Below are 18,567 nucleotides of genomic sequence, written 5' to 3'. Positions count from 1 at the left end.
TGGGCTTCGATGCGAATATCCCGACTCAACCATGCGTCAACTTTTACTGAAGGACATTTTTCTGTTTCTCATACGAAAAGGTGTTGTAGGATGTACTGTTCGTACTTGATTGGATTGTTCTAGTTTTAGCGGAAAAAGGATAGATATGGGACTAATTACTTGATGCTGCAGCCTACCTTTATGTTATGTTGGAGGTTGATAATATATATTTATGCGTACTGAACTGGGATACTAACAAGAATAATAGTCTGTCTATACTTTGATCGCTTTTAAGGGATTATATGCGAGTCACGCTGAGACCAATGTTTTTCCCTATATATGTGAGTTTAGCTTGCTCGCGGTAGAAAGGCCACGATGAGAAGGCAGGAAGTTTTGAGCTACCCTGATTCTCAATATCCATTTGCCAGGTTTACTACTAAATAACTAATAAAATAGTATTGCTTTTTATTAAGACAACCAATGCAAGCTGTTGGGTTCCTGGTACAGTACAACATGTTCATTCAGGGTAGAATATAAAAAGCAAATGCAATAGTAACAGAGTTAAAATTGGAAACGAAAACATAATATAAACCGAATATAAAATGAAAAGAACACAGACCACCCTCTCTCTCAATCCAAAATTCCTGGAAAGTGAAAATTAAAAAAAAAAAAATAGAAAATAAAAAGAGAGAGTATGACTGAGTATGATCATGCAAAGTTATCGACCCTATCAACCCAGATATCTTCTAACTCTGCGAAATTTTGGAAATGTAGCGGGCGGTGTTGGTCATCGTAGAAACGCTACAGGAGGGAGGCAACATATTAGTAACCACCTCGAAATGGTTGCACAGACTCGCAAAGAGGACAAGCTTACCAAAGGGGTATCAATCTTCACATATACCGGTCGTTTTTCCACATTGCTAAATGAGCTTCCCATAAAACTATAGTTCCAGACGTTATTCTCCGGAACTAAAAAGTAGCCCCGTATTTTATCACTAAGCAAGAGTTGACACTTTTCTCCCATGCTAGTCGAGAAACCTTGAGGTTGATCGGAAGAAGTATCCTTGTTTTCGGCTCCCCATTTATATCCCTGGGGGGTTAGGGCCCATGCGCTCAACGACACCGAACCCGGAGTGAACGATACAGTCATCGTCACAGTCTTTTTATCCCAGGAGGAATGCGCATTCATGAGGCGCGCATGCTGTGTAACATCCATCGCCGTCATATATGACGGCTCGTTTCCAGAGAGTGTGTGAATGATACCAAGAGGTTCCAGCGAATTGAGATACTCATGTTGCGGGAGTTGATGTGACAGCTGTATATCGCGGGTATTTCCAACTTGTGGGATCATCACGATCGTCCGTATCTCCTTCACTTGGTCGTTGTCAGGCGGCGAGGCACCGTACAGATATCCAGCAACCTGTACTCGCAGATCCGCGATAGTGATGAATCGCTTCAAAACATTCTTTGGCATGATATATGTATAGTGGCCCTCCTGTATATCATCAGAAGAAATATAGATGTTGTTGGCTCGGGTTCGAAGATTTGAGGTGGCAATAGCACGAGTACGCCATTCGGTCTTGGACGCAAATGCTTGTTGCTCGTACTGGGAAGTTGTCGTAACAACGATTTCTTCTCCTCGGACATTTTGGGTTTTGGTTGTGACAGCGGTGAGCTGCTTTTGTTCATCTTGTTGCTTCTCAATTTCGGCAGCCTGCTGACGCTGCATGGATGGCGCACTAATTTCCATACCAAGAATAATGTCCCGAACTTCGCTGCTAGTCAGACTCTGAGTGTTGACATTATTCTTCTTGCCATAGTCGTTCAGAATCAAGTCACGAAGCTGTACTTCGACCTTGATCCAGTCCTCGTCGGACAGCGTTGGCCAGATATGGTGCTCTTCAGTAATAACTGTCTTATCAGGTCGCAGTAGAATCTTAGTTTTGTCAGAGTTGACATGCAAAGCTCTGAGGATAAGAATAAGGCGGGAGAAGGCTGTGTACGACGAGATAGTCTTCAGCCACTCATCGTAGAGGTTGAAAAGCACCATCTGTGGCTCTGTCGCTCGGAGGATCATGTCAGCAAGCTTCTCAACCTTCATTGCAGCCTGGAAAGGTAGCTGAAGCTCAGATGCTCTGATAGATATGTTGGGGAAATCGAGAAGGTGCACTTCGAGAGGATCAAGGAGACCCTTCCTGGTAACTATCAGTTGCTTCGGCTGTTCTTCGACTGGCAAAGATCTGATAAGAGCTGCAACTTCTTCCGCCGTTTTCCACTTAGCTAATTGGCCCAGACGTTTTTGGCCAGCCCAGACACTCGTGTGGATAATTTTCAGGAACAGCTGACCCGTGCGCGGGTTGAATATGAAAATGGCACCGTTGATTGGCTTTGTCGTCAAATTACCCTCGAATGTTTTATGGATTGTCACACGGTAGACGTTGGTGTCATCAATGAAAAGTTGGATTTGGTTACTAAAAAGTTCAGAGTAATTCTGGGAATTCAAGAATTCTTGGTTGCTTTCCGACGCATAGAGTTGGAGACCCTTCCGGATACGTTCCCTTAGGACATATAAAGCAGGGTTTGCCTTCATGATCTTTGCCATAGCTTGTTGCACCAGGGCCTTCAACCCAGGGAAATACTGACCATAGGCGGAATAAAGGTTGTAAGCCAAGTCGATGCCGATCATAAGTCCAGTTGCGGATGGATATATGCTCATGCTATCTGTAGTGTAATCGAGATACTTGGCACGAACATATCTCTCGATGTCATGAGAATCGTAGTCACCATACCGTAACTGTACATCCAACCAAAATTTGTTTGTCGTAGTCGGTTCGATGACGTCCTTGGTATCGAACAGAAGAGAGGGCCTCGTAACATTCCACTTATGGGTAGCAAATAGAAGGATATCCGCACATGAGCTGTTCATCTTATACGATTTCCTAGGGTGGATGGTCTCCTTTTGCACTGTTTCAATACCCAACTGCTCCAATTCCTGGTCAAACACTTGACAGAGATCCATCACAACAGACTCATGAATCTTTTGCCACAAATGAGCGCGGAAAATCTGAATAAGTGAAATCTTTAAGGTTGGGATCTTGCCGTGTAAGAATATTCCAGTCAGGTCTAGTTGAACCTGGAAGCCAACGTAGACGTTCGCACGATTAATTGTTGGGGACCACCACAAAGTAAATCGACGGTTAGGAATCTGATTTAAACCGGACCTCTGGGCGTTCGTCAACTTCTTGAACTTCATGGATTCTTCGAAACCACTGTTGTGCAGCACAAGAAAATCATGACGCAGGTAGAGTTGGTCTTGATCGACTCGGAAACCAGCCCACTCAGTCGTCTCAGTTTCAAGCTGAATATCCTTGATTTTGAAACCGTCAGCTTGGGAAATTGGACGTTCAACTCCTCTCTCTCGTGCGAGGATGCTTGGAATTTCTGCCACATTTCCAGAGATATGGGCAAATTCTTGGGCTTTGTGCTGCGTACGGGTCGGATTATCCGTCATACGCCGCTTCGTCGAAACACTGAAACCCAAAGAGCGCGCCAACGTTACGACATCCCAGATAAGAGTGGAGTTTGAGTCTTCAGTCTGGCTGAAGCCGAACGCGTTTTCCGAATCAACGTACCAACCACTACTGTCGATCAGCCCTGCGAGGAGGGCAAGTCGGACGGGTCGTGAGTTCTTCATGTATACCGAAGGGATACGTTTCTTGTCAGATCCAGAGCCATTCGTGCCACAAGTATGTAGTCCCAACGCTTCGAGCGCCAGCAGGAGCGATTCTACACTGGTAGTGCCATCAGGTCGGCCAACGATATCTTCAAGGATTTGGTCCTCCTCGCCAGGACACAGCTCTCCGTACGTTCGACAACCAGTTCGCAGGTAATGAATCCGTCGACGTTTAGGGAAATCGTCGACGTTACTGACATTCTTCTTCTCATCGAGATCCTCGATTTCCTCGTCCTCACTATCTATATCAAATAAGTCAAGGTCAGCTTCCTCTTCCAATAATACTTGGCTAGAGTTGGATACTTCAATCCCTGAGTCAGGGATGACTGAAAAGTTTGAGCTCTCTGATGGAAGGTTCGCGTCCGTGATGGAAGTTGAGATGCTCGACTTAGGTTGAGAAGCGACAGAAGTAGAAACAGACGTAGATCTGGGAAGAAGATTCATGGTAGCCGCCGCTGACGATTCGGATAGAGGATGACGTTCACGGGAGTACAGGGAGGTTACAGTGTTGGAAGAGGGTCCACCGGTTGTGGCCGGGTAGGACGATGATCTAGCGCCTCCAGGCTGTGTGATGCTCTTGGCGGCAATCCGTTGCTTGCGGATAATCTGTCGCGCTTGACGACGGAGCGGTAGTTGGTTGCCGTTTTTCATAGCTGCTAGAGATGGTCGGTTGGCGACATGTGAGACAAGTTGCAGGTCCAACTCGGCAGCATGGTCAGCGATGAACTCCCGGATTTCTTCTTCGTGATTGGTATATATTGAGGATTTCGTGCCACTTCTATCACCTAGCCAGAGTCCAAGAAAATATGGATCTATGGGCACGGCTTTGCCGTTCAATTCGTAGCCAGGACTTGTAAAAAGTCGATACAGTTTCCTTTCATTAGGGTCAAGAGAAGCAAACTCAGCCGCAGTAATCTCCACAGTATCAAAAAGCTCTATTGCTGAAACTTCGGGCAGATCCTCTCCATCGTCCGTGGCGTCTTCTTGCAACGATGGGAGGACATCGTATACTTTGTCCACTCCGTCTCTTTTCTCTCGATGAAGGACGAGAATATGGTTTGGAGTGACCACGAGATCTTCTTTGCCCCCGTCCATTTTGATACGATAGAGACGGTCCCGTCCACCAACAATGTTAAAAGCGCGACGAGGCCCACCATCAGGACCGAGCAGAAGGTCTCCCTCTCTCACATTTTCGACCTCGACCTTGGTACCATCGTATCGCAGTAACAGAGTCCCCTTGGCAAGGCAGGCTCTTTCCCAGAACAGGCCTTCCCATGAAGGAAACGCTGTGGCTTTGAACAATGTGTGTTCCAGAATTGTTTCAACACCCCCGAGAGCTTGGATAACATCGGTTCGATAGGCATTAAGATTCCACAGTTTCCCATCATGTCTTTGACTGGTCCACCAGAAAGGATTGCTCTTCATCAATTGATATGTTTTGAATTCAGTGCGCGTACGGAAACCTTTGTCAAAGCTAAGTGTGCTTCGGTCTTTTTGGAAGAGAGTGTTGATACGTGGAAGACCGCGATCCCAGCTATCTTCCAAATCTTCAAGAGTTAATCGACGATTTTGTTGATTTGCCTCTTGTCGTTTCTGAGAATATTCCATCCACACGCGTTGGGAGTCTGTAAATTCTGCCTCCCAAGGTATAATGTACCTGAAGATGTTGGGGATCAAGGTCTCCTCATCATGGGACATGCCAGCTCGGTAATGGGTGACACCGGTATCAGTTTGCTTCGACCATCGTTTATCGCTCGTTGGAATAAGTATATGAGAACCAGAAATCATTCCTAAACCTCCTAATTCCTTGGGTGTATAGAACACAGCAGGGGGGAAACGGGACGGCATTTTAGAGTTCAACCCTATCTTAACTCTTGTTTGGATTTTGGTTTCGCATTTAACAATAGTATCCAAGAGGTTGACGGTAGATACAGCTGCTTCCCGATAATATGTGAACAGAGCGATCAGACTCGTATTCCACTTATTAGCAATTTTGGTAAATGTAGTCGAGCCCGAGGACATCAGAATCTGCCTTATCCGATTGTTGAACTTCTGGATATCTTCTTCCGTAACCTGTAAAAATGCATACGCCGTTCGTTCCTTGGTCGTGTTATCCGCTAATGACCAAACGCTGTCCTTGACTGGGAACTCGTCATTCTGATTGCGGATTTTCGGCAAAATGCGAACCTCAAACCCGCACATTGAGAATAACAGATTTGGATTGTCTTTGCTGTACACACTGGCAAAGGTGTCATCCCACTCGATAGTGGTGATGGATCTTGGAAGGCGATTCTTCAGATCCCAGAAGACGGCACGACCCAGGTTAACGTCATGTCTCATCAGCCGCATTCTTGAATCTCTTGGCCAACACTTTTTGTTTTTATACCCGATCACGTTTTCGAAATTCGGATCCGGCTGCTCAGTCAAAAACCTTTGGATAAGATCTCGTGATTCATCGGCGGAGAATCTCAAAAAAACCCAAATTTTGTCAATATATCTTGTGTATAGGCGGATAGGGTGCCTTGTTTCAGTTGCACGATCTCTGAACTGCAAGAAATCATTCGGACTCTGGGGAGGACCTGCAATTTCACTTGCTCGTTGCAGGCCCAGCAGGAGTAAGTCGATAACGAGACCATAATATTGGAAAACAAAGCCAGAGAACTGGAGGCCACGAATCATGCCGTAGCTGTTTGTATGATTCATGTCCTTGTAATTGAGCTGAACGTTATTTTTCGAGGTGATGTAATCAGCCAAGTTATGGTCCATGATCAGACGCAGGAGTCGATTGAGAAGGGTAAGATCGATCTTTTCATACACTTTGGATAGTTCTGTTTCGATCATAACATTACATTCTCCATCGGCAGTGTTCCAAACATTGGAGAGGTTGTTGATGCCTTGGGCCCATTTGTAAGTCAGGAGAGGAGGTACTTCAGAATCTGATGGTTTGATCCAGGCAGGGAAAAGATGGCGTTGATCGGCTTGATACCAGAGGTATTGATCCAGGTACGCATCGGTGATTTTCTCAATGGGCTCAATGTCGTACACCGGATTTATATTGGAATAGTTGTCATTCATATCAATACCAACTTCCTTGAACGCTCGCTGCGTGAGAAGGAATCGCTTAATTCTCGCTAGTGTTGTGCCTGGAGAATCGTAAGCTTGTTCAATAAGCGCAAGTTCCTCTCGTTGGCTTTGATTCAAGCGACCTTTGACAGAGTAAGCCTCACGCAAACGTTCTAGAGCCAGAATCAAGACTTTCGTATCATGCTTGTAGGATACGCTCGGGAAAGGAATAGGGGAGAATTTGCGAGACTCCAACCAATGGACAGTGGTCGTATAAATGGCGACTGCTTCTTCAGAAGAGACATAGGGCCCATCTTTCAGGTAGTTGTGTTGCCTCTCTTGCTCAGCCTTGAGCCAGAGTCTGGTAAGTCGTCCGAGATTTTTCTTAGCCACAGTCTTATCAACCGTTGCACCGCGCCGAATTCGCTCTCGATTGTAATGGGCAACAGAAATCCACCAATCCGCCTTGCTCTTAACATATCTAAGAATGATATTCTCAATGGGAGCCGGAAGGCCCGGAACTTTCCAGGGTATGTTACTCTTCCAGCATCTCCACGCTTCCGAAAGATGTTGAAGAACAGTATTAACTTTATTTTGTTTAATACCTTCGGGCATCATATCCATAAGATCCGCCATAACTGACGCGCGGAGTTCTAGATCGAAGTGCGATTCGACACGTTGCTTCGTAACAGTTTTCGCGACACCCTTGCTATGGCGACCTTCAAATTGACGAGATAGCAAATTCCCAAGCCAGCGTTCAAGAAGCGGAATAATTCCCCTTAGGAAGAAAAGCCAAACCCTCCAGGCGGGTGCCCAGAATCCACATCCAGGACCCTTTCCAACTGGGCCGGAATTGAAGCGATAGTATATGAGATGCTTCAAGTCCTTGCATGATCTGATCTGGTGCATCAACTTGTACTTGTACCTGTACATCCCAGTCAGCTGGCCAACGTGGTTAAAAGCATAGAGGATACCGTCAGCTAGCTGGAATGCATCAATATTTCCCAACCGATATTGAACCTGGGCGTCAACAATCAGCTTTGTTAAGCGAAGAATTTCTCGCATTAGATGGAAAGCATTTCCAAAACGGGATTTTTTTCTCTCCTTGGTCGTCAACGTCTTCACAGGCTTCAAATTAAAGTTATAATCAAGATGTAGATAGGTCAAATTTTTGCGGTGAATCAGCAAATTTAACATGTTAAAGCCTTGTCGACAGACTTGAAGACCGGCCTCTACCCAATCGATTGTTGTTTGCTGGAAGAATTTCGTGCCTTTCAGTGTTCTCAAAAGATTCTGTTTGCTTTGTGCTTTCGGTTTCTTCTTGTGTAACTCGTTCAGAACGTAAGTTTTTAGAAGCTTCTGGTAAGATACTCGAACTTTCACAGGCTGGCCCTGCGGGCAATGCTCCAGATACCACTGCTTCACAAGAGGAACGTCTTGGGCCCGAACCATTTTACCCGAGCGGCGGTCAAATGGATAGGGAGCCCACCAAAGAGCAATTGCAGAAGCGGTTTCACTGGTGTACAATTCCTCATCCGCCAAGAAAGGTTCAGCATTCGCTGGGAGTGTAAATTCATCCTCATCATTGCCAGGCCCGAATATCTGATCTTCGTGGCTAACCGTTATGTTTTTAGGTGCGACAGAGCGAGAGGATATCGGATTAATGACAGGGTCAAAATAAAAGGCTGGGAGGTTAGGATCATCTGATCGAACATATACGATCTGAGGGTGGGAGTACCAAGACAGCTTAACACTGCGAGGTAAAGAATTGTACAGGTATGGGAAAGCAACGCGATATTCGGTTCGGATGGGAGCTCTGAAGATGATACGATCGATCGCGTTGAATTCTCCAAAATCCTCATCATTAGGGTCGACGTCTTTGTACAACGGTTCGAATCTAGGGCCGCCGGGAATTGCGACGTTAAGGGCCTTAGCAGTCAAGAAACTGTTAAGTTCGAACATATGGAAATAATTCTTATCTACTACATCACTGAGCAGCTGACGGCTCAAGCGATACAGTGTTGCCATTTGCGGAAGGGTCAAATTCCACTCCTTATAGCTAGGTCCATTGACATGTGGGGTATCGAGGAGTGGACGGTGATCGTAGAACCATTCAAAGACGGGAGCATCCTCAGATTCATCAAGTTCCATCTGGATGGGTTCCAAAGGCTCCACATCCTCAATGTTTTCTGACCAAGACAGCGGTGGTTCTTCATCGTCAAAGGGTGGAAAACGCATTCTTTTGAAATGCCTCCGGTCACTTTTCTCCCGTCGCATCGTCATCCACATGGTAGCCCATTGCGCGTGAAAGACGGGTTCAATGACTCGGGGAATCTCGTTGACCAACGTCAAGCAGCCATTGACATGGTAAAGGACCTTGACCTCACGAGCAGACTCCCAGGGCATCGGCATATTCTCCAACAACTTCAACACGGCATGCGGCATGAATTTCAACGCCCCCAGGTAGCTTCTTTTGTCGGTGCTGAACTTCTTCTGCGATACGTCTCCTATATCCTTTACAATCTTCCGTAAATGCTCCGGCGGCATATCTGCCTTCTGAGTTTCCACAAACCCGGCCTTTCTCTTCTCCCCAAAACGGTTTCGTTGTGTCCGTAGCCATTCGTTCTTCTTCTGTGCAAACTTCGCGACCAGAGGGTCAGCCGGAGGACGGTATCCGGGAGGTGGGGGAGCAAGAGGAATGGACGGAGGAGATGCAGCTCCCCACCCCGGGGGCGGAGGAGGTGGAAGAGACGCCATGTTGAATAAGGATGGCACTGAATAACAAGCTCGCCTCGCCCCTAGTTGATGAGTACAGGTCTGGTAAACGTCACGATCAGTCTCACCATCAGTTGACCAGATATCTCCAACGTTTGATAAGAGGTCCAAAGGTGAAATAGCAAAGGTCCCGACACGACAGAGAAGAATAGAGAATCTGCTGCGTGGATGCGAAGGTCGTTGGTTGCCTTGTCAATTCATGAAGCAAAAGATAGGTCGCGTTGGAAGAATCCTTTCGGTGGCGGCTCAAGTCCGATTTTCACTAGTCCAAATACGGCCTAGCACCCACTCGCCAAAATCTTTAGCGCGCTTCCCGAATTTGTATTGCAACCCACACAAAATCGAATCGCATAACGAAATATCCGACAACCACAACGACAACGGCGACGCCATCACCCCGAAGCAGAGCTTGTCGACAGCAAAGTTTTGAGGACAGTCACAATGGCCAATACCAGACTTCAATACGTGAGTGGAATTCTGTGGGAAGTTGCTCTATGATGGTGGAATAATGCTAATTTATGTTTTGTCTCCTTAGCGACGACGGAATCCGTATGTGCAATTTCTCCTCCCCGAACCACTGCGAAATGAATCGCTGTGATGCATTAATTTTTGGACATCAATGGTGGTTCTGACAATTTGGATGCATTAGGTACAACACACGGTCAAATAAAGTCCGCATCATCAAGACTCCAGGCGGCAACCTCAGATACCTTCACATCAAGAAGAAAGGAACCGCACCAAAATGTGGTGACTGCGGTATCAAACTCCAAGGCGTGAGTCTCACCTAGTGGGTTATTACATTTATATGTGCGGGATTTTGGTGTATGGATAGAGCTGGGGAGTTATGGAACATTTTTGAACGACATTTCGACCGAGAAACTGAAGAAAACACCTCCGAAGAATATGACGAGGAATTAATGCAGAACGCCAAAAATTTCTCCAGAGTGCTAACGGTTCCTCCGTTGTTAAATATTAGATTCCTGCCCTCCGACCCCGTGAATACTCCCAGGTCTCCCGGCCCAAGAAGTCCGTGTCCCGTGCCTATGGCGGCTCCCGCTGCGCTGGCTGTGTCAAGGACCGTATTGTTCGCGCGTTCCTGATTGAGGAACAAAAGATCGTCAAGAAGGTGCTGAAAGAATCGCAAGAGAAGACTGCTGCTGCATCGAAGAAGCGTTAAAAGAAACTGGGATGTTTGATGTGGATGTTGTTCGATTGTTCTGGAGTTCTGCGGGACGAGAATGGCGGGAAACTACGACATATGGAAGCGTCAGTCATGGCGGTGCATTATTCTGTTTCTCTTATTTTCTTTTTGCGCCAATGATGTGATCGTATTCCAGTCAACAATGGGTTAAATTCTCTTTGGTTTGGGATTGCCCCAGGTTTTCGCTGAGATAGAAAACTAGGCGGATTTTCAATCCATGAAATATACACTCAAAAGATGAATTTAACGTCATTTTCTAATTTGTTTCAATTTCTTCTACGAGTTCTACATATTTCTTGAGGCTCAGGCCCTCTAAACTGGCTTGCAGAATAATTGTCCGGCTAGCTTCACCTTTTTCTTGGAGCAATGAAGAGCACTACAGTGGTGCTGTAGTCCTCTGAGTTCATCCAAGACAACTCCTATTGTTAAAACATAAACTAAGGCACTGTGATTCCACCAAAGCCGTGCCTGGTTCCCGGCACCGCTAGATAAATTTCCAGCCGGAAAATAACCCATCCTAGATGAAGTTCTTTTATTTTCATCACTTCTTAATGGCACAGACGACAACACCGATGCTGTGTAATATTTCACGGACCCCTCTCCTGTGGCAGAATTTTGTGAGTATGTCGCCACATCTAGCCTCAACAAGAGACAACAGCTCCATTGGGACTTCGTTTGATTGGGTTTTATGAAGGTGTGCAATGTCTGATAGTTGTCTACAACAGGGATTTACCCCAGGGTTTTGGGTCACAACTTTAGGGATCCTTGTGCGAAGCAGATGCTTTGCTAATAACTATCGCGTAGGTATCATCTGCAGGGCATCCAGGCGCGAATAGTGCATTACAACGAACGGCATATCTGATAGTCGGAGACATTAACCCCACTTAGCGTCCAAAACATAGATGCCATTCTACAGCCGCCACCATTTCCTTTTGAAGGATTGTGACAGGCGAATGGATTATGTGGTCTCGGCCTCTACGGGACGAAGCCTACATATGGCATGCTGCTTTTCAGGGATCGCATCTTGAAAGATCATGCAAGCAATATTTGAGAGCATCTGCGCCAAGGGCTTATTGAGTTTGAAAATGCAGGCTATGTTTAAACTGCTAAATGGCTAAGAGGCTGTTTCTAGTCGGGAAAATGATGCCGTTGTAATTCAGAATTGAATCAATAATCGTGGCTCCACTTCTCCTCCCCACACCGTACCGAGGAAATATATGAAACTAGGTGGTCAAATTAAGAGATTGACATGGAAGGAAACCTTTTAGTTAATATTCCTATTCCCGCACTTGCATTTCCCATACGGTTAGCAACAGCAATTTCAGTATGCATATATCATTCAATCTTACAGCGCTGTACCAACGGCAATAATGAATGGCAATTGACAGACAATTTAATCGCTTAACCGAATAGAAGAATAAGATTTTTCCCCTTGACAAATTGGTCCTAAGGAACCTCAGCATGGGAAGGTTCTCCTCTAATCTACAGGCAATTCCGTGTCTTTAACTCTTTGATCAATAATTTAATTACTCTGACGAAGGGTCTTGAATACAGATGATGAGGGCCAGATGAGGATCACATAAAGTCTTCACTCTTCAGCCCGGCTAGCATTGGGCATTGAGCAGATGCACGCTGTAGACACCTCCAGCCAAATCACTCAGATATGCATGCATTATTAAGGAGATTCATTCTGCTCAGGCAGAGCGTTTATATCAATTTTTCCACGTCAGGCATTGTATTTCCGGCACCCTCTGCATGAAAAGACCATCAAGCCCCATCACAAAGCGGGGTAAGCAAAACACTAGCCAATTATGGAAGACACCAGGAAGATCTGAGGCTAGGACTTCTTCACACCAGTCGTAAGTTGAAGAAACGCTTATCATATACATGTATGATGATGTATCCCAGCTACGGAGCAACGGTTCGTGACACTGATTGCTGCAAGCGCTGGCTGCATGGCATGAATTCTCACCAGGAAACGTGAGATGCAATCTGGCCCGGTTCCATATAATATGCATCCTTGAAGGGATGATGATCAGCACACACACTGAGACATGAAGCGAAGATCTCGAAGATGCGAAAAAAAAAAAAGAAAAAAGAAAAAGAAAAAAAAAAAAAAATCGGGTTGATTAATGGCTACGTTCCAACAATCGTGACCTGAGTGGTATCGAAAGCTTGCCTTGCGAGATCTGCCCGTACAACAGCAAGAGAGGAGAAGCGTCTGTTCAGATCGACGCAGGGTCGACCCCATTCTTCGCTTAGCAGTGGAGTTCATCGTCATTACGCCAATGACCATCGTATATAGGCGCCAGAAGGACAAAGACCCCCAGATGATGATAAATTTAACCCGCCCACCCCATAATTTCTGAAGTCCGAAAGCGGTGAGGGATTATCGAACTTGCATACAATGTGCGCGAATCCGTTGCGAAGCAGTGATGATCAGTCGATATTTCGCGATTCTGGAGACCTTTCCCTGTCGGTCATTCTCCTCATTTCCATGGAAACGTTGGTCTAGCCAGCGGGATCCCCAACACGGCATGCATTTGTAATTACTCTTTGCCACCGAGAAGTTGTGGTGCTTTATCTTGAGCAGTCACTGTTCCCGCACCACCAGATTAATGACAACTTATCATTTCTCACTGTAGGAGAGGCAATATTTCAGATATCCATATACAACATGAGAGAACTCAGAGCCAAAATAGTTTGCCTAGCAACTGTGCCCGCTGATCTGACCGGGTGAAATAGAGAGTCCTCGAATTAAATGCTGATGGATAATCTGAGGCAGTGGTAACACCTGCGCTATGCGCATTAACTATCTCGCTCCACACTGTTGAAAGAAGAAGAAATGCCTTCAGAGACGAGTTCATTGAAATGATGACTTCAGCAAAATCGTTATCCATTGGATAAATATTTTTCGGAAACAATACATCTGACAAGTATGTCATACTCTTGGATCCAATCCACACTCTGAACAACTTATATGCTGCTAATTATCTAGGCTCCCTTCAAACTACTTCTTCATTTTCTAATTGATTATTTGCAATAGTTGCTATGCAATGCACTGAAAAAGGAAAAAAAATATATATATATATATAATATAATAAAATATCGGCACAGGTTCAATTATTTTTGCTTTTATCCGCGCTAGCAGCATTCCCAACCCGGTGGATAGCCTGAGGAAGGAAAAAGAAAAGGAAAAAAAAAAAAAAAAAGAAAAAGAGCGCCACAGCTTCCAAAATCACACTTTGTCGAGGACGAATTTCGGCAAATACTGCCCCTTCAGCTAGCGAGGTTGTTATAACTTTTGGATCATGATTCAATTCATGGAGACCTCTAGTGGAGAGGCGACATCGGTATCCTACCCGAAGCTTCGAACCAGTCGTGTGACAATATTTTCTTTTGCGCCTAACAAGGAGTTAGGCAACGAGAGATCCAACCAAATTTTCCGGGGTAGGATGCGTTCCGTTCCATATATTTCAACAGTTGAGGGATTTTGATGATCAAAATTTTCCTCACCCCTTTCTTTGTTCTAATTGCCGTAAATTTGAGACGACAGAACAATGCGGCGGATCGCAAACCCGTGCCAGTCAGCAAAAAGCATGGTTGCGGGAAGTCTGGAGACGCGCAGGGCTCCGGGGTGGGCACTAGATTTTCTGGAAGATCGACCGTAATCGGATTAAAAACCGTGGTTGGTTAAGGGAAGGAATAATAGCACATACCAAGATGCAAGGGATGTCTTGTTCCACTGGTAACATTGCAGGGCCTAAGATCGAATACCGATCAAAGAGCCACTAATTAGTTAAAAGGGTCAAATGGTACCGAATACGCTTCGCAATGCTTTTTCTTTACAACGTCGAAGCGAAAGTTGACAGCGGCTGGTGTTCGGAGAAGGACGGCAGCTTTCTCACGTATTACAGAATCATCTCACTCAAATTGACGCCTTAGGTGATGCGAGGCGGCTCCGGCATTGGAGGCTTGACCCCAATATTTGGCATTTTAAGAGGATTATAAACCATCGAAGTGAAAACGTTTTTCCTTGAGGAAAATTTGTTTTGGCTTTGAGGGCAGAACCCAACCGAATTTCGCGATTTATGAGTGACATTTTTTACAACTCCCATAAATAGTACATGATTTAAAACTTCCTATCACTCGTGGAATACGGAGAATACAATATACTTCTCACTCCGGAGGAGCTGTGAAAAAAAGAAGTCGCAGACAGGTGGGGCCAGGTGTTCTGTGTTGATATTCTCATTTAACTCGAAACTCTTCCCGTGATCTACTACTGTAGATGGCCCATAAAATTGAAAGCACCTTAAGAAATTCGAATTTCCTTCGCCTCAGTACGAACTAACTTGACGTGGGAGTTGTAGATAAATATTAAATGAATATTAGTTCGCATAAACAACAAAATCCAAAAATGCCCGAATAGAGTTAACATGGAATATGGCCAAGTCCATATGCTCCAGCCAGAAAATAGGATATGCACATCAAATTCGGTTCAGGCATCCATCCCGCCCTTTGTAATGTACACGCTGGAGTCGCACTCCAGAAAACGGGCCGTGTCGATCATCACTCTACATAAATGAACCAAGACTGCAAACTTCGAGCTGCCTGCAAAACATGAGAGCGGGAGAACAATGAATAGACACACCAACCCTGCAATGCATTAGTCATCCAGCTGCTTAAACAAATGGGGGAGGGGTGGGGGTCAACCAAATCTAAGAAGGAAAAAATAGTAAAACGTCAATGTCGAATCGTAACCGTGATCCATATGCCAAAAGGAAACAAGAAAAAGAAGATCAATGTGCATCAGTTCAATCCAGCACGGAAGAGGCACGAATGACAACCTAGGACGATATGATTCGTTCTTTCAACAATTCAACTGATATCGTCAAAATGAGTGCTAAAGTCATTGCCTTGCGAAAATAATGTTGCGGAAAATAGATGATTGTCATGGTAATCGGAGTCTGGATAGATGCCAATCACATGTTCAAGACCAAAGCTATCGGGAGCAAAACCGGTAGTCTGATTGGAGAACATCGGCTGTGAATATTCAAAACTAAACGACGTAATATCACCACCCTGGAGTTGGTAGTTATGGACATCCACAATCTTGTTGGCCACATCTTGTTGTAGAGGCTCCCGTTTAACTCGCCTCATCTTGGCAGATTCCTTGGCAGCCCTGCCGCCTCTCGACCCGGCGCCTCTGGCACCGGATCGTTGGCGCTGGGGAGCAGGAGGTTCTGATTTTGGAGACATTTCGTGAATACTTGGCTTTCGGTACTTCGTAGTTGATTGCACTCCATTCCGGAGACCAGCCCTGCCGCCTCTCGCCCCGGATCGGTGGCCCTGGGGAGCAGGAGGTTCTGATTTTGGAGACATTTCATGAATATCCGGCTTTCGGCACCTCGTAGTCGATTGCGCTCCATCCCGGAGACCAGCTCTGCCGCCTCTCGCCCCGGATATTTGGCGCTGGGGAGCAGGAGGTTCTGATTTTGGAGGCATTTCATGAATACCTGGCTTTCGGTACCTCGTAGTCGATTGCACTCCATCCCGGAGAGCCTCTTTTGTAAGGATCCATGCACTTGTCCTTTTTCTTTTCGCACCATTAAGAGATGAGGTGTTATCCATGCCTTCAAATGCCTATCACAGAATCAGTAAAACACAATGCCAAATTGGCATGCACTATTTGTAAAAGGTATCCTTACTGCATTCATTGAAAGATTATGCCGTATACTATTTTGCCAGCCTTTCAAATCCGAACTTTTAATTTTATTCGTATTTTTTTCGAACCATCGGTAAAGCTCTCTCAGGGCCATCTTATTGTCAGGGGCAGACTGAAGAGCCCGATATATCAATCTGGAGTAAGTATCATTAGCCTTTCCATTCCCAGTTTCGCCATCTGAAGGAATATTGGTTGCGGAAGGCGTTGTTGAATCAGGACTGAGCTGCAAATTATTGGACTCTTCTGATGGACTTGACATCAATGAAGTTTCTGGTGAAAATGCAAAACGAGTGCTCTGGCGGTTTGAAAACATGCGGTCTGTCCACTGATCTGGGCAGTTGGACAATGGAAACTGCGGTCGCGACAGTGACCGCTGGCCATCAGCAAATTGAATAGATGAAATGGAGCCATTTGGATCGTGTGCTGACAGCTCCGGATAAGGTGTCAATTGAGAGAAATCCCAAGAATTGACTGGCGGATGGTGCTGGCTGACGTAGGAACCAGTAAGGAGCGATTCACCCGGGCTGTCCCCATGCCATAAATTATAGTTTCCCGCATCACCCTGGGAGACGTAATTGAGACAATGTGGGTTCACCATGAAACCCTCAGCCAAACCAAATTGCCATGAATCTTGTAGCTGAAATGATGAATTCTGACCTAGCTTTAGATGTTGCGAAAAATTCGGATCGTAGCTCATTAAGTCGTTAGAATTTTGGATCAGGTTAGAACATGATAAAGGGTCAGAGGGATGTCTTGGGGAAACGGTATCGATGAAAGACGGAGACTGTTCCAGGGGAGATGTTCCATACACCAGCTCTGGCTCAGGTGGAAGAGTTAGATTCGGTGGCTGTGGATTTCGTGGTTGAAAATAATAATATTCACTGCTGTCTTTCATTATAGTCAGTGTCTTTAGGTATTGCCAGTTCGACACTTTCATTTGAATGTCTTAGACGGTGATAAAGTCGGCGGAGTCAATAGGTTTCGAGAATGTGTCACTAAGTGAGTATTAAGGGTTGGTCTTCTAGAAACGGGTTTGTGAGACAGCGATATGGAGAGCAACAGCGGCTTTCCGGAATGAGTTGAGGTTGACTGATACACAGTGGGGATATATTAATACCTGCAGGTGCCAACACATAGGGCAGCCTGTCGCTGCAGACAACCTATACAAATAAGCTTGCAAAAGGCAAACAAAGAATAAGATATGATAAATAAGAACAAGATCTTTCCACCATTGCAATTAATACTTTGCTGGATAATCAGTATTTGTGGAACAAGCAATTTGTTCTAAGACCAATTAATGTGCAGGCATTGTCAGGATTTCGGTTTTACAGCAGCCTGGTAGAATGGGAAAGGCGTTGAAATGTGACAGGCAAGCAAGCGTAGCAACATCGGTGACATTAGCTTTGCGCAGCGGGTAGCTGCTTGAGCTGCCCTGTCATTAGTTACTTTAATAAGGTAAAAGTACGACACCTGTGGCTGACCAGTTGATCAGCAAAGATCTGGAAGAGCTTCCGAAACTGAAAATCGCCCGGGACCGGTCATCTACGAAAGCCAGCCTGAACCAAGCAAATCCAAAACCCTCTTTTTCATCCATCTTTTCCCCTTTCATTCCATAGGGTTAACAATATTTTTGAATGGTCGATTCATTCAACAATTGTCAAAAAAATAATTGATATAGCTCTATGAATCGTGGGTAACGTAGACTAGAATCATGGCTGCTCTTCCACTATGCACGACCGTAGGAATATGGTCCGTGAGGAAGAAAGCAAAATTATGCTGAGAGAAGCATTCTTGTGGTTGGTAACCGCGTAAAACATGAGAACCTATCTCGCATGTATCATTGAAACGGCGCCACTGGTGAGATTGACGTTAAGAGCCCCAAAACACGAACGCCCAGATGATTGGACTTAAAATTCCGATATAAGCTCTGTGGACCCTTAAGTGCTCATGTTACTTCCGACCGGATAGTGATAACCTTATCGACATAGAAGACAATAACTTACATAGAGCATGACCGATATGGTGAAGCTTTTCGACACATACATCAGCACAGCCCAACCACTGATCCACCCGTAGTCTCTTTTCTATCCA

The 18,567-nt window shown here is 45.4% G+C and overlaps 3 protein-coding genes across 3 annotated transcripts; 1 reads left to right on the top strand and 2 right to left on the bottom strand.

Annotated features, from left to right (window-relative positions):
• Positions 1-687: 687 nt before the first annotated feature.
• On the bottom strand, positions 688-9,532 carry PAAG_06793 (pre-mRNA-processing-splicing factor 8; the record flags this gene model as incomplete). The annotated part of the gene is made up of 2 exons (XM_015846012.1): positions 688-780; positions 854-9,532. 2 exons carry the CDS (start codon positions 9,530-9,532, stop codon positions 688-690), a joined length of 8,772 nt encoding a protein of 2,923 aa, XP_015700447.1.
• Positions 9,533-9,991: 459 nt separating this feature from the next.
• On the top strand, positions 9,992-10,727 carry PAAG_06792 (60S ribosomal protein L34; the record flags this gene model as incomplete). The annotated part of the gene is made up of 4 exons (XM_002791201.2): positions 9,992-10,015; positions 10,086-10,099; positions 10,200-10,323; positions 10,527-10,727. The coding sequence occupies 4 exons, from the start codon at positions 9,992-9,994 to the stop codon at positions 10,725-10,727; spliced, it is 363 nt and encodes a 120-aa protein (XP_002791247.1).
• A 4,902-nt stretch (positions 10,728-15,629) lies between these two features.
• On the bottom strand, positions 15,630-17,371 carry PAAG_06791 (hypothetical protein; the record flags this gene model as incomplete). Its single annotated transcript, XM_015846011.1, has 2 exons — positions 15,630-16,394; positions 16,460-17,371. 2 exons carry the CDS (start codon positions 17,369-17,371, stop codon positions 15,630-15,632), a joined length of 1,677 nt encoding a protein of 558 aa, XP_015700446.1.
• Positions 17,372-18,567: the final 1,196 nt, after the last annotated feature.

This window comes from Paracoccidioides lutzii, assembly GCF_000150705.2.
Source record: "Paracoccidioides lutzii Pb01 unplaced genomic scaffold supercont2.20, whole genome shotgun sequence".
NCBI lineage: Eukaryota > Fungi > Ascomycota > Eurotiomycetes > Onygenales > Ajellomycetaceae > Paracoccidioides > Paracoccidioides lutzii.
Note: the sequence above shows the minus strand (reverse complement) of the source record. Positions and strands in the feature narration are given on the sequence as shown.